At 45.5% G+C, this 15,567-nt stretch overlaps 1 protein-coding gene across 2 annotated transcripts in view; it reads left to right on the top strand.

Annotated features, from left to right (window-relative positions):
* The first annotated feature begins 1,147 nt into the window (after window positions 1-1,147).
* kdrl (kinase insert domain receptor like) overlaps window positions 1,148-15,567 on the top strand; it is a 28,041-nt gene continuing 13,621 nt past the window's right edge. Inside the window, exons 1-12 of one of the 2 annotated variants that reach the window (XM_057043136.1) lie at window positions 1,148-1,648; window positions 5,531-5,621; window positions 6,740-6,954; window positions 7,668-7,795; window positions 8,576-8,723; window positions 8,798-8,928; window positions 9,010-9,181; window positions 9,275-9,401; window positions 9,500-9,669; window positions 10,642-10,783; window positions 12,253-12,355; window positions 14,268-14,376. In XM_057043136.1, coding sequence (XP_056899116.1) covers window positions 1,585-1,648; window positions 5,531-5,621; window positions 6,740-6,954; window positions 7,668-7,795; window positions 8,576-8,723; window positions 8,798-8,928; window positions 9,010-9,181; window positions 9,275-9,401; window positions 9,500-9,669; window positions 10,642-10,783; window positions 12,253-12,355; window positions 14,268-14,376 — 1,600 coding nt within the window. In that variant the 5' untranslated portion in view covers window positions 1,148-1,584. Of the gene's footprint in view, window positions 1,649-5,527; window positions 5,622-6,739; window positions 6,955-7,667; window positions 7,796-8,575; window positions 8,724-8,797; window positions 8,929-9,009; window positions 9,182-9,274; window positions 9,402-9,499; window positions 9,670-10,641; window positions 10,784-12,252; window positions 12,356-14,267; window positions 14,377-15,567 lie in introns of both variants that reach the window. The other variant, XM_057043135.1, reaches the window with a different exon arrangement.

Here is a 15,567-nt window from a genome sequence, read left to right as displayed (position 1 = left end):
TACCGACCCTGCCTGTTTTTGACCATCCTGCCTCGCCTCTGTCCCGGTAAAAGACCCCCGCCTTCTGGTCTCTGATCTCGAGTTTGTGGAGATCTCCTCCGGGTTCTGTTTGCTCCAAAGCTGCCAGTATGGCAGCATATTGTAGGGACAGGCTGATTGAGCATTTGTAAATCCATCTGCTGATTCTGCTGCACCGTTCTGGAACACCACTGTGGTCAACCACAGGCTTTAAGAGGATAATATCGAGATTTTCCCTATTCCCACATGCATGTTGCATACATACATACATATGTATGTTTTGGCTTCATGAGATGACGTGTGAATGATGATCAACAGAATAGCAACTTTTTTCCAAGTGAAAACAGGCAACAAAATATTGGTTTGACATTTTTCGGGGGTGTGCGGGCGGCACACGTCTCAGTGAAGACCACTGACCGAGGTGTGTGCAGAAAGGTGAGGGCAGGATGCTCTTATTTATCTGCAGAGTCATTGTTGAGTTGATTTGAAAGAAAACAGTCTGCATCACATCCACACACGGCAGGGCACCGCTGGACAAAGGACGATTATTTAGAAGGATATAAAAAGCAGCGTGTCCTGTTTCTGGAAGCTAAATTTAAATACAGTGTAGTTTTTCTTTCTGCATGTGGACATTTGATAGACTTGAGCTGCTTTTACTGTCTTTTGCCTCATATCAGATAACAAGTGTTACCTTTAACCTGATGGTTTTTAATCAAAGGCACTGTTAGATGCAAAGGTCCAGATAACAGATTCACTTGATTTGGACTCATCTTCTTGGAAAAACTCAACATTCCATTTTCGACAGATTTATCAGAATGTGACGGTGACTCATAAAAGAGAATTAAATCCCCTCCTTTCCGGTCCTTCTGTGACGAAATTCTCAGACTTCTCCTTTGGCCTCTGTCATGAGCTCCAAAATCGCACGATTGTGGCCGTTGGCTTAATCATGATCACGGGAACTTTTTGGAGCAATGACTGAAATTCTCCGGAACCTTGCACCCTCTACCTTACATAAATGGTAATTTCTCCTATGGGATGTCCTCCCCACTGGCTGAAGCAAAAGCTCTTCTCACCCTCCCCGAAAAGTGACGTCGCGTCCTCCGTCTGGGTCTCCATAAAACGTGACGAAAGGGAGGAGAACTTGTCCTGGCGGGGCATGAGAGACGCACGCTGATTGATTCTGCTGGCCTGAGTCGCATTGGTTCATAACTAGAATCTAAACAGATTTTAATATTTCCAGCGGTTTATCTCGTTTATTTTGGGGGGTGGTTGGTCAAGAGCACCTGCCCCGAGGATACAGCGGCACATCCGTCTCCTCATTGCGGGGACAGGCAGCAGAGATCTGAAGCAAACGGACCATGGGACACGGGAGAGTCGCTGCCACTTTCTGCGCGTCTACCTGAGGGATTATTGTGATTTTTGCCATTACGCTGTCTTCAAAAACAGCTCCGACTCTTTATCCTTTTTTGGGGGCGTTTGTTTTTGGAGGAAACTTTTGTCACTTTTCCAGGATTATCTTTAAGGGACTTTATTTCTAGGGCACGGTTCGGGTTTCGGTGTGGCAGTATGGTGTCGGCCGGCCGCCTGCAGTTATTCCTGGTCATCTTTTGTTGTTCCTCATTCGCAAATGGTAAGAAATCACTCGCGCGTGTGCCGATCTGGCATTTACGCACAGCCGTCTCCCGCGTAACGGCGCACAATGGAAGTCTTTCGTGTCAGTCCACGGTGGAATGCATATGCTAACGCCTTTCCCACAGTCTTAAACTTACAGCATCTTGGCTGTGGTTTACTTTTTAAAATCGACATGATGACTAATATTGGGTTAGATACGTTGCAGTACGTATCCTGACCAGCAGAGGTCGTCTTATTCCCTTGCCGGGGAGCGATTATTCTGGAAATTATGGAAAATTTTGACTGACGGTTAATTGGAACCGATGTGCAGAAGTTACACTTCTCGGAGATATTCTGAGGATAGCGCAAGACAGTCTGTGTTGTATATTGTGAAAAACAGTTCCAGGAATTGTCTGTCAGGATTAAACATTTTGGGGAAGATAGTCTGTTTCTTCAGCTTCATTGTCTTGGTGTCCCGCCGCTAAAATAAGATGTTTCTATACCTTGTCCCGGGTCTGGAGTGCCAGAGAGATACACACTGAGTCTTCCTCCACATTTTTAAATAAACAATCTATCCAAACAAAGGAAATAGTCTCTACGTCCACCCCCAGTACCACTATCACACTCACACACACTTCCAACCTGTGATGCTTTGTAAAGTTTCTAAGTAGATTTCCTTCACTGTCCACACACAAAAGCGTGGGAAAGACACAATGAGGAAGCGGACATGGGGGCTAGAGGCAGCCTGGAATTGTTGTGACCAGTAAAGGTCACGGAAGCGTGACACACTACCTGAACAGAAATGTCTTCCCGGAGCTGCTTGGGCTCGTCGTGAGCAATGTCAAACCGTCCACAAGACAATGGCAGGGAGGAAAAGGAGGATACGGTGCTGGAGTCGTCAGATGACACATCAGGCGATGCTGCTGAAGCGTGTGGCTCATTTGTCTCGCAAATGTCGTTTCCTCCCGTAATGCCGCAGCATCATCAAGCCATGGATGTGCAATAGAACAGGTGATATTCTGGGTGATGCTGACACACCAATGTTATGGAGATTTACTGGTGGAATTTGAACCATAGCTTCTCTGTAATGGTGCTCTTATTGGACTGGTCTTTCCAGCCATAAGAAAACACGCAGACCTCTCTTGTTTTGTACCTTTTTTTTTTCTTGGACATTTTAGATTGAGTGGGGAAATAGGAGCGATGGGAGGTCAACCAAGTTCACAGGGGATTCATTGCTCAGCAGCAGTACATCTGGGTCCATGTAGAACAAACACTTCTTGCTCGCTCTCTCACACTCACACTCACACACGCAGACACACACACTGGCACACACGTTCCCTCACTTGATGGGGCAGAGAATAATTTTTTAACACAGAGGTATTTAGCTTAACAAATTGCTCTCTGTATTTATTCCAGATGTCCATATAGGTCAAATCCACCCAAAGCTACGCCTATATGTTCTTTGAATCCTCCATGAGATTTCAATTTTGAGGAGCTTCTGTTTTCTTGGTCGTCTTAATAATACATGATGGAAGAGAAATCCACTGGCTTTACTGTGTTGAGGTCCCATGCAGGCGATTCCTGTTGGCTCTACTTAACTTTATATAACCTTGCACGGCCACCCATCATGACCAGATGTTCCATTGTTGCTGTTTTTGAAGGAGTCTGAGGCATTTTTGCCTCCAAATCTCCAAAGGCTGATGTGCACCTAAGAATAATAGTTAAAAAAAAGGTGGTGGGAGAGAGTTGGTGAGAGTCTCAAGCACGAATTCTGCCGCTGTTACAAAAACATTGATTAGTGGGAATAACTCCACTGTCTTCATTTTCTCCTTTTTCATCAGCGCTCCATTTTTAATTTCTGAAAAAATCTTTTTTACAAAAGGAATGAATACCAGAGATAATAATCCTCTTTGTCATGTAATAACACTAAATCGATTGTAATTGATGCTGTTAAATGGGAGAAATATTTATAATGAATGTATTAAAGTGATCCGTTTGCTGTTAGTTGAGGTCGTTGTTACACATTAGCACCATGAAAATATTAAAATGACTCATTTTCAAGAATTTCTGATTTCAGAAATTTTATGTAGGGTCAGGAAATATGTGACAATTCACCAATTGTTCACGGGCTGCATGGCGCATAGAGCCCAACAGAATTACACACTCGTGGTCACGCCAATAGGCAACGCTTCACCTCCTTTTACCATTAATGGAAAAGCTGGAAAGGTGAAATATTAACCTTTTTTGTTTATGAGGAATAACATTTCCGCAACAAGCAATTATTATTTTATGAATAACTTCAGCAGTAAAAACTCCAGGACAGAAACAGTTTTTATTATTACTTCGTAGTAGCACTTTCCGCCCCATCACCATTCTACACAGTCGTCTCGGGTTGTCAGACATTTAAGCTTTTTACGCCAAACCATTAAAAATCCGCGGTAGATGTTTTCCTGAGCAACTTGCCTTCATCAGATGCGATGCTGCTCTCATGCTAGTTAACTTGGCCCCATGTCAGTGGTTTGAAGTTGAGCCCGTCATTAGCTGCCTGCCAGCCTGACTGTTTGTTCCAGGCTGCCCTCTTATTAATGGCTCCTAATGAGAACCAGCTCCAGGACTCTTTGAGCTGGCCCAATAAGCCATTTCTGTCATTTTTCAGATGCTCTGCTGCAGGAATGCAGGACACAGCTGTTAGCATGGCTGGGGGGGGGGGGGGGGGGTTCTGGGTGTCAGGACACTGGCAAGGTCAGCGTTGAGCGTGGGGCAGGTGGGACTTTTAGGGGTGTGGGTATAGAAGGACAACTTAACTTAACTGGGCTGCTGTGGTGGCCTGCTGATTCATCCATCTGTTTTAGACAAGACTGAGGGGGAAATGGGTCCGTTTTTAAGGCCTGAGCCACCTTCCAGTGCAAACTGAGGTCAGGCTGGTGTTTTCCCATTTTTGATGGCGTCGCCTTTGCAGACGCATGCCAACACTCACACATGTGTTGCTGTCAGAGCTTAAACAGAACGACTGTCTGCACAGTTCCAATGTCAGCAAGCTATTAAGAAAAGTGGCGGTTTAGGTGAGTAACAGGCAAAACGTTCTTCAGCACATTTGTCTCGACGGCTAAGGAAAGATCTGCAATAGTTTCACCTACCTCTGGTCGTACCCGTCGAAGGTCAGAGATTCTATTAAGCAGCATTCTGCTGTGTACGGCACAACATGAAAGGGAATGAGTCCCCCCACCCCCCTCATAACCTTGGACAATTAAACAATAATATTCTACTGTTATAAGGAAGTGACTATTGAGTGTTTGTGCCAACACTGGCCCATTCTCAGCACCACAGCTGTTCTGAATAAAAGCCAAGGCTACGTGTCCATCTTATTTGTCAACGCGTTACGCATGTGGGCATCAGCCTGGAAATGTGCTGTTATGCAACTGCGCCATCACTGGGGACGGTGGACTTATCAGACGTGTTTTCTGAGCATAAGCGCAGGTTGCGGAGGGCAGCCAGTGGACGGAAAAGAAATCACGTATGGGACGTTGCCACCTCCTGACTCACAGTCGTTCCCATACTGATTCAAGAGACCTGTTATTACACACAGCTGGCTGGACACCAGGATGATTCCTCATTATTCCCCAGCGAATGTGCAACAATAACATTTATCATGCAAGGCCAGTGATAAATTAGGAGGGGGAAGTGTGTGGCTAGATTAGAGAAGAGGAAACATGCAGGGATCGCTGTCATTTTAGGGAAGCTTAGTTTCTTTATTCACCTTTTAATTCAGCACTCTGACATCCTGATTTCAACACTGTGACCTAGAAAGTGTTATCGCTGGTGAAGCTTTAAAATGCTTGGGATATTTCCTTTTTTTAATAAACAAAACCAAACTTTCACTCTGCATTTGTGTTTGAAGCAGGCCATTCCAACAAAGACCCCAGGCCCAGGATCCTGCCCTCAGATGACCCTCTCACTGTCAGTAAGGACGGGCGTTTAACCCTCACATGCAGGTACGCAACACAACTTTTTATTGTTTGTGTGTGTGTCACTGCCATTGCTATCGTTGATTATTGTTACTTTATTTAAATTTGAGATCAAAATGTTATCTTATACTTCAGGAGCAGCTTCTCATGTGAGCAGTCACCCAATGTTTAATGCACGGTTCTAAACTGAAGCCTTTGCATTTCAAAAGCTCCTCTTTGTCAACCTGTAAAAATAAGTTTAAGCTAAAACCTGTTTATTATCATTGCAGTGGTATCTATGTGCTCCATCGTTGCATATAAGCCAATGATTTATACATGCGCATCTGTTTAGTGTGACAAATGCTAAACTTGTCACCCAGGAATTTCTAAACATCATATTTGTAATCATTACACATGTTAATGGGCACCATTTTTCTCCCCTTTATTTGGCCCGTTGTCAGAGGTTAGTCAGGAGAAGACGGGTCTGCAGCCGTGAAGTATAACTTCTGCCCCCAATACATTACACCAGGGCCTGGGGGAAGGTAAAAGCAGGGCGCCTGGGCCCCAGGACACCTTCTGGGCTAATCAGTGGTGGTGGTCTCCATTCATTAGACCAGAATACATTTAGTTTTCTTAAGGGGTGGTGAGACAAAGGTCCTGCGCGTTCACATTTGTTAGGATTTTAGAGTCTTGCATCATTTCGGAAGACTCCACGGAATGTTGGGGAACTCGTGTCAATGTGACGCTTCCCTACAAGGCCGTATGCTTAACCATACAGCGCTGTCTTGTTTCCTGTTGCCGGGTGAAAGCTGAAGGTTGCTTGACCCAAAATTCGGCAGGCGAAGGCAATGGTATGCAAGACATGTTTGATATTCCTCTGGGATCTCTTTAATGAGAGTTTTAAAATGGATGCTATGTGGAAAGAATGTGTAGCTGAGCACATCATTCAAGAAAAAACATGTTCCCATGTGAAAGTTCAAATAATCCTGCGATTCAAGATTAACTCAAAATAAACCCAACATGTACATCAAGTGAGAGGGTCCCCGTGGGAGAAGCAGCTGCTGAGAGTTCAAACACGGCTGAAACGAGTGTTCCAGATCTTCTGGCCTGTTCTGGTTACAGTGAAGCCGCTCTTCGTAACGCCGCTGCTCTTTTTCCCCTGTCAGGGGTCACTGCCAGCTGAACTGGACACTCGCCAACCCCCATCGCTCGCTCTCGTCTTCCGGGGTGAAGGTGGAGAGGTGCAGCGCCCGACATCATCCTCACGCATCCTGCAGCAGACTGAACATCACCCAGCTGAGCGTCAACGACACAGGAACGTACAGCTGCGCCTGCTCCAAAGACGCTTCGGCCCACGCCACCACCTATGTCTTTGTCAAAGGTTAGACCTGCGGCATTCGCTCGCTGCTTCAGGACAAATTCAGAATTCTGCTCAGAGGAACCAGAGTGAGACCGGCTGAAAGGAAGAGGATGTGGTGTCTTTGGCGCTGCTGTGTAGTTTCTTGCAGAGGTAGAAGGGTGATTACATGGGAAGTCCTGGTCAATGACTGTCATTTCCTGCTCCGGCTACTGTTTTCTTGCATCTCCTCTAGAGCCTCATGGCACCATCTACCACTGAATATTAGTCCATTTGCTCCAGTAATATTACTCCATGGTGTATGAAATGCTTGTTTATGTTTAGTCCTCCTTCTGTTGATTTCTGTGCCCGTTTGCCAGTTCGCATGTCCATCCGGCAGCTCGCTGCGCCAGTGTTTAGTCTAGTCCTCCCTTTTCAGAGTTGTTTGTTACTTCATTTTCCGAGCTTTTAGAATAATAGTACTTTTATCACGCCAGTGCTGACCTAACACCAATCACAGGCTGTTTGTGCAGCCGTTAAGTTCCCACACGGACCGTGTGATTTTTGGTTGATTATTCTGTCTGTATCCCCTCAGAATCATCTGTCGTTTGACCCACATCTGCACTGCGAGTCTCAACTCGGCATCGCGTCATTTTGTGGCGCAGCAGCTCTTAATTTAACAGAAACCACGGTTCACCTCAGGGGCAAAATTGCTTGTTACAAATCACTGATTTGGGAATTGTTGTGTCACCGTGCAGATCCCGAACATCCGTTTGTGGAGCAACGTCATCCAACCCCTGAATTCCTGGTCATCTACAGACACGAGACCAGCCTTGTGATCCCCTGTCGGACTTCTTCTCCTGATGTTCGTGTAACGTTGACAGCAGTAAGTCCACACCCGCGTAACTCTGCAACGCTCATTCCTTTTGTGTTTGTAGTCTCTGTTCAAGACTCCTGATTCCATCTGTGTGTTAAATCAATCAAGCCAGCAGAAACATATCGGGGGCAGTGGCGTGTCCGCGGGAAGCTCAAGGGTAGCGAGGGGAGTCGTTCTGTCTGCTTCCTGTACGAGCAGGAAGGTGTCGCAACGGCGTTTCTCTGAGAGAGACCCTCAGACTAAATATAGCTCCCCTCCCTTTCCTTTAAGTGTCAGGAAATGCAGAACAAAAACATGCTTAGGAAGCAACAGGTAAACCACCACGAGGGTTGTAATATGTGACGCTCCAGAAGCTGTTGGTGTTGTGGCGGTGGGGGGGGGCACCATTCCTCCCGCCCCCACACACGTTCTGATTTAGATGTTGAGCAGATAGTGTTTGTGTGACCTTTCTGCTGTTGGTAAATATATGGCACTCCTCCTTCCTGCTGCCTTTCCTTCCTTCCTTTCCTTGTCTGGCACGAGAACAAACATTACCGGCACGTACATCCCCTTCCGATTGCGCAATATTTTTTGCGCTCGGTTAAATAAAAACTCGCAGATGTTACACTCCGCAACGCCGTTAAATGAATTGGACTTTCACTCGAGCAGATGTGCGTGCCCAGCTGAGCCCAGTGGAGCATGAGATTAAATGAAGTCGAGGGCATTACCCTTCAGTCTGTCTGCCTCAGTGATCTTTAATGAACACCCAGCACTGACGAACCACCTCCGCTCTGCTCTTTGTCACTCCAGGACCCACCTATGACCAACGATACTCTTGCGCAATGGGATCCGAGGGTGGGATTCACGACTCCCTATGGTCCCTTCACCATAAAATATAAATTCACGTGTGAAGCCGAGGGTAGTGGCCAGCTCTTGGAGTACATCCCCCTAAGACAGAGTGAGTCTTTGTGTTGGAACTTTGATATCTGTACCTTGAGAGCTTCTCACTTATTATCCACCTCTGGTTTGCAGCTCTTTTTCTTGAAAAGGTGAAGATCACCCCAAATTCAGTCAGAGTGATGGTGGGAGACACCCTCTACCTCAACTGTTCTGGCCGGACCACCTACAATGGACGAATCAACTTCACATGGGATTTTCCAAGAGTGAGTATTTGTGTCGACGCTGCACTTCTTTATGCAAGCAGCCCCAGTTTGGATTTATCACACCTCCTTTGATTTCTCCAGAAAAATCAGCATCATGTGATAAAAACAAAAGGCCCGACTTCTGTGAAGTTTCTGATGAGCAGCACTTTAGTCCTGCCAAACATTACCACGGAGGACGCAGGACTGTACCACTGTACCGCTGATCTGCTTTCCCAAAAACAGATGAATTCTTCCGCAACAGTTACCGTTTTGGGTGAGTATTGCACCAAAAATCACAGAACGTCCAACGTTATTGCAGAACTATCATCCCGACTGAATTGTATTTGGTTTCATTCCTTCATTCCAGAGCATCCGTACCTCAACCTCTCGTATACAAACGAGCATCTAACCACGGTTACGGTGAAAGAGGGTAGAAAGAAGGTGGTGTTTGAGCCCAGGATCAATGCGATGCCCCCAGCCGTGGTGCTAGGATGGTAAGTGCTGATCACGGAGATGCCTGGAGCACATGGGCAACCTGGTTATATGAAAAAGGTTTTCACCTGTGTGTGTGTGTGTGTGTGTGTGTTTTTAGGTACAAGGACGACGTCCTTATCAGCAAAAATTCCACCTGCTGCACGATGTCTGCTCACAGCTTGAGCATCAGCGATGTCCAGCAGAAATATGCGGGGGTCTACAAAATAAGCGTGGGCATCCCACAGAAGGGCTTGTACAGGAATCTGAGCTACACTCTGGTCGTCACCTGTAAGCTGCTGCCATAAACTTGACCGTGATTGCTGATCCTAAGGAAATGAAGGCTTGTTTTAGCAATGGAGGCCCCCTCAGTACTCAGAGTGCTTTCAGTTGAGTTGACTGGACGGCAGGTAGCAGCTGTAGCATGAGTGGAATTTGGGGGCTTGTTGATTTCAGGCCTGGATTGACGTAGCAAGGGCAGCTGTTGTTGATTATTGGGGCTCTTGCAAAGGGGCTCGGAGCGCTGCTCTATTCTGCACGCAGCCGCCACCACTCCGAACCCCCCATAGTCCTTAGAATTTATTTGCATCCTCAGCATGTGTTTATACAGTTCAGTTCATTTAAACAACATGGTCCACACAATTTGTGCACAGCTTGAGGAAAAGGACTTGGTATGTACTTACTGTTATGAGAGCTTTGGAGGGGATACTCACCACTGTTACCACTCGGGGATATTAAAGGTTTTAGCGTGCCGTCTGTTTACTACAGAGAAGCACATATATGTCAGTTGCATCAAGTTTATTTCTATTGCAAACATGTGTCCAGATTCCCACCGAATGAAACACTTTTATTATTATTTTTTTAAATACCTGAAATCATAGTCCCTCTCTACGGCGTGGGTAGCTGGGGCATTTTGCAGCTGCTCATTGGGTCAAAAAGGAGATTATGTGAAGTGTCTCTCTGCTAAGGTGACGCATGCCTATTTTTCTCTCGTCACGGTTGTTTCACGGACCTGGGCCACGCTGGGGTCATACGTTGACCTACAGCCCCAGGCTAGCCAATCATTCTGCCAGTCTTCTGTTACTCAGTGTCTAAAGGACAACAGACACCCTTTTCACGGCTATCAATCACGTTTGTAGCAGCTCATTATAAAGTAATTATGGGATTCCACAGTGATTGTTGATGTTTTAACCTGCTGTCTTTCTCCCCTTTTCCCTTTCTCACTTTATCTGACTGTACGTTTGTGTGTTTATTCTCTGACAGTCAAGCCAATTATTTCAGAGGCCTTTGTGGACGTGCAGCCTTTTATGTTTGGCAAACAGCATCAGCTACCCTGTGTTGCTAAAGGGATTCCCCTGCCAACCATCACTTGGCTCTGGCAGCCGTGCCCAAACACCACACTTGAGTGAGTCACCGTCCTGCTTGAATGTTTGCACTAGATTATCTCCATTCATGCTCTGTTAACTTCCTATAACAGCAAAAAGAAAATCTGACATTATATCAGTTTTTTGAGCTGCAGGTACTTGGTAATTTCATGCAAATATATGATATCACTTCACTTCAGTCAGTCCACCGTCTTGATTCCGCAACCTGTTTTGCACTGACGGAGTGAAGCTCAGAAACAACACGAGCAGACCAAACGGTGTTCCGAGCCATCGGGCTGTCTCACCGATCCTCGCTCAAAGAAATTAATTGACTTGACTTTGGCACAAAACATGACAAATTAATCAAAGAGGTGTAACTGCAGCGAGCAGGCGCGATATTTGTGGTTGACTGAAAGGATTCCCAAAGCTGTTCCTGGTCAAACAGAACGCAACATGTGAGTGCAGGAACACTGGCCCGCTTGTGAACCCGCTGAGAAAATGAACTTTCCCTGATTCTGGCCCATCAGCAGCTCAGCTCTGAGTCCTAAGATCGGGAAAACAATGGACTATTGCACTTGGGTTATCGGGGGCCCACCTCTTTTAACAAAAACAAAAGCATGATCTGCCACAGCAGCAACGATATCAGCTACCAGTGCATGTCCAGCCATTTATTTATTCAAATAAATAGAAAAATCAAGCAGATCCATAGTAAACAAAGCGTCTCCATCTGCAGATATAAAGATAATCAGGGTTGGCATTCAGAAGAGAGGCTGAGCTGCAGCAGGCAGCTAATGAGACAAAGGAACAGTAATGGCCTGGTAGGAGGCCTATTGTGTGAAATATTTGTTTTGTACTGCCGCGAGCATGTGAAGTACCTGTCACTGTAAATCTAACGGGCAGCCTTTCAACATCACATCGCATTTAATCTATGGAGAGGAGGAGGAAAGCTGCAAGGTTTGCTGTGCTGGACGTGTAGACTGATCGTGCACAGAGAAGAAATATGGGTCTTTATCTCCAGGTTGAGAAGTTATCAGCGGTCCACCGTCGACCGCCAAGGTCTTTGGATCAACCTTATCTCTTCTAGCCAGAACCTGGGGGAGGGGAGCTGGTTCCTGTGCGAGGTGACGCACAGCCCTTCCTGTCGCTGTTGCTGTTTCCTCCTCTGCTTCTCCTCTCATTAGGCTGATTGTTCCTCACCATGGGCGGTTTAGGAGCGGAGGGGTGGCCCACTGGGCTATCTGTGGGTTTTATAACCCAGACGTAGTACTGTAGAAGAGTGCAAAGGCAGTTATTTAGCGCGCCATCAAAAAAACTGATGGTAATTCCTCACATTTCAGTGCTACTATAATTGCAAGTCTCTGGAACACATTTATTTTCAAACCAGTCAGGTTTAGTTAAAAAAAGAACAAGAAAATAATAACTCAAAAAATAAATCATCAAAAATAACAGAAAAATCCCTCAAATTGCATCACAACTAAGCCTTCTCTTTCCTTCTCTCGCTCCTCTGCAGATGTGACATTAAAGATGTGCCCCATGTGGTCAACGTGGAAGACAGGGAGGGCAACTGGATCCAGAGCATAACCAAAACTGAAGTGGGGAAAGGCAAAAACACGGTATGTGACTCCAGCGTTACTTCAGGGAATGTGGTCAGTAAATACTGTTTTCTTTAAGATATGTCAGTGAGATTTATGAGATTAGTATCAGGAAGGTGTGGAGGGATGTGAAGAGTAATAAATAGCTCAGGTCAGATTAGTTTCATCAAGAGGTCTCCCACTCCATCTTGAAAGTCAGATTCATCATGGGAAATCCATAAATCACACAACTTTTTAATGCAAAATCAAAACCAGAGAGTTCGGTTTTATTCATCCGAAGGCTCATTGAGCATGTTTTGTGTTACAATACACATTTATTAGGTTCAGCCGTTTGAAAGTAAGAAAATGGGATAAACTAACATGCAGTAAACGTGTCGCAAATAATGAGGAAACAGTATTCATTTAGCATTTCTAGGCTTAGATGAAAATTGTGCATTTTCCACCTATTTCTGCACATCAGCACAAATGTCAATGTGACATCAATCAACCGTTCAATTCTTCAAAAACCTCAAACACATGTTACCATGCAAACCCCAGAGCACGTCAAACACGGAGGAAACTGTAGACATTGTCTCAGATGTCCTATGGGAGACTTTTGCTAAAACTTTTCACCCCAGACATAATTAAGAGCAGGCTCTCCTCTCCCTGTAGGATTGGGTTAAAGGGATCCGTTACCTCAGACTGGGTCAGATGCACGGCGAGACAAATATTTAAATCTTTCTCAATTTGTACAATTTTCATCTGTGTTTCTGTTTCATAACTTGGGTAATTTAATGATCCCTGTAAGCCCCAGAGCCAGAGCGCCCTATTATTCACCAAGCTAGCTATATTAGCTAGTTTTTACAGAGAATCTGTTTTAATACGTCTCCGACATAAATAGCCAGAAATCACTAATTCCCCAGCGATTTCTGGCTTCTAGTTTATGAAGGTTCGGAGTAAGGGTCAGTGATAACAAGCAGCAGTTTAAAAAGGAGAGGGATTTGTTGGAAGTGAATTCCTCTCTGTCACCTCACATAAATCGCATTGGCCCATGAATAAGAATGTAGTCAAGTTCAGGCCCCTGAACGGCTCCCTAGAAGGCTCAACACTGCCATAATATTAGGGAAACACAGGGGGAAAACGTGGGCACAGGGGTCGCTGTGCGCCTGGTCAGGTCATCTCTTCGGGGCTGTGTGTAATTGCTGAGATGACTGTTTGGTTTGGGTTTTATGGCGGTGAGTAAGAGTGTAATGTAGCGCCACCGGACCCCACTATCATTGTTCACTAAATACCATCCACTATGATTCACTACATTTTCCCTGATTGTTTGTGTGAAAAGCAGTCGGGAAGAAGGAGGCTGAAAATTGTTCTGCTGCTGCAGCTTTGTGTGTGTGTGTGTGTGTGTGTGTGTGTGCGTGTGTGTGTGTGTGTGTGTGTGTGTCTGATATTCAGCACAATAGCTTCTACAAGCCCAGGAAGTTTGGTCCGGCCTACTCTCAGACAATACACCCACATTATTCGTCCCTTTGATGTCGCCGGCCGCCCCCAAAAAACAGATGTCACTGAGAACACAAACCAGAACTCCATGCAGTCTGGCCCTCACCCAGGTCTCACTTGTTATTTTGTCTATTAAAGCCATTAAAAGGCAGGTGACAAAATCCAATGTGGCATTGGAAGTGCTCTCCAGGAAACGGACGTGGAGCAAGGCACTAGACCTGTATCTCGGGTCCGAAAGGGGTTCAAACTCCAGCTGGATCACAAATGTGATGAAGCAGAGTTTTAAACAAACCAGGCACACTCTTTTAACTTCCTGTTAACAAATCCTTTGATTTTGATTAAACCCCCCGCAAATACATCACCCCCAAGGTCACAGTGGGATTGTTTTCTAATCCCAGGCAGATTTATATTTGCGTCCGGAGTCCTCAGTAATTACTGCATCATTGGCTTCACACAGAGCGGGAGCACCCTGGTGATAGAAGAGGCCCGAGTGTCTGGACGGTACACCTGCGTGGCCCAGAATGAAGAAGGCAACAGCAACATGACAAATGATTTCTTCATTAAAGGTGAGCTGCATCTCTACATATAAAATAATGATGTACATCGCATACAAGGTAAAACAAAGGTCATTTTGTATGCTTAGCAAGTGTCTTATTCAAGTCATTCATTTTTTGATCTGACTAAACAAACTACTTCTAATCTGCAAAAGAAATAGTCCCGCGTGATGCTCAGAAGCATCAGAACTTGCATTTTATCAGCACCAGTGTCGATCGCGATGACACGCCGGTTGCATTTTCGGACTAATTTCAGCTGTTTAATGTTGCACCCACAGAGCACATTAAACTGTGCAACCGAGTGTATGAAACAATTTACAGATATATTCCTCACCTTGCAATAAACTGCAAGAACGGAGCATAAACCTGCACAACATATTGTGCAATAAAGAAATGTACAGGCGGGGGGGGGCATTAATTGAAACCATCTTTTACTGCGGCTCAGCAGCTTCAGGGTGGAAGAGAGGCAAGCGTGTCCTAGACCATATGGGGAACTATAATGGCACACGTTTAAAAACAGCAATGAGTAACAGCATTCCTGCTCTGGTACCAACAGGTCATTCCTCTCTCACTGAGCCTTCTGCTAGGAGAATTTCCTTTTTATGCACCTCTGAGCAGTTCCAAATGTTCCCAAAAAGTGCAATCTCTGCAGACAGTCATGTGTTTGCAGCAGGGATGAGGTGTTACTCTGCACAGGCGCCATTAAAGTTGCATGAAAAGTGCGTCTCACTTGCTCAAATCTTGAGTGGATCGTGTCTGGGTTCGACTTTGGAGAGAGATGAATGTAGGTGAAGGCTTCACTAAAGCGACACCAAGTGTCGGCCAAATTATGAGGGTGGAAGGAATTCTATTCTCCTGGAGATGTGAGGAGTGATGGAACGCTGCTCAAAAAAGAGGACGGAATTGTAATAACAGCTGTCGTCTCTTACGGAACACAGAATGCTTTCCAGCAATCTGAATAAACAAGCACAGTCTGGATCCCTGAGGCCCGGACTCAGCTTCTCTCCAAGTGGATGCGTTGGCCAGTGCCCTCAGCAGCACTGTCCAACCAAACATGCTTCCAATTAACCGTGATGAAAGAGGAAATAACTGCAAGTTTAAAATTCCTGGCTTTGGGAACAGCGGCTTTGGTCCCAAACTTTTTGTTCTGTATCTGCTCTCATGCCATCTGGGTGTTTGTGAGGATACAAATCAACCGGGTCA

Source organism: Takifugu flavidus, chromosome 9 (genome assembly GCF_003711565.1).
Source record: "Takifugu flavidus isolate HTHZ2018 chromosome 9, ASM371156v2, whole genome shotgun sequence".
In the NCBI taxonomy this organism is placed as follows: domain Eukaryota; kingdom Metazoa; phylum Chordata; class Actinopteri; order Tetraodontiformes; family Tetraodontidae; genus Takifugu; species Takifugu flavidus.
This window is presented reverse-complemented; position numbering and strand designations above follow the sequence as displayed.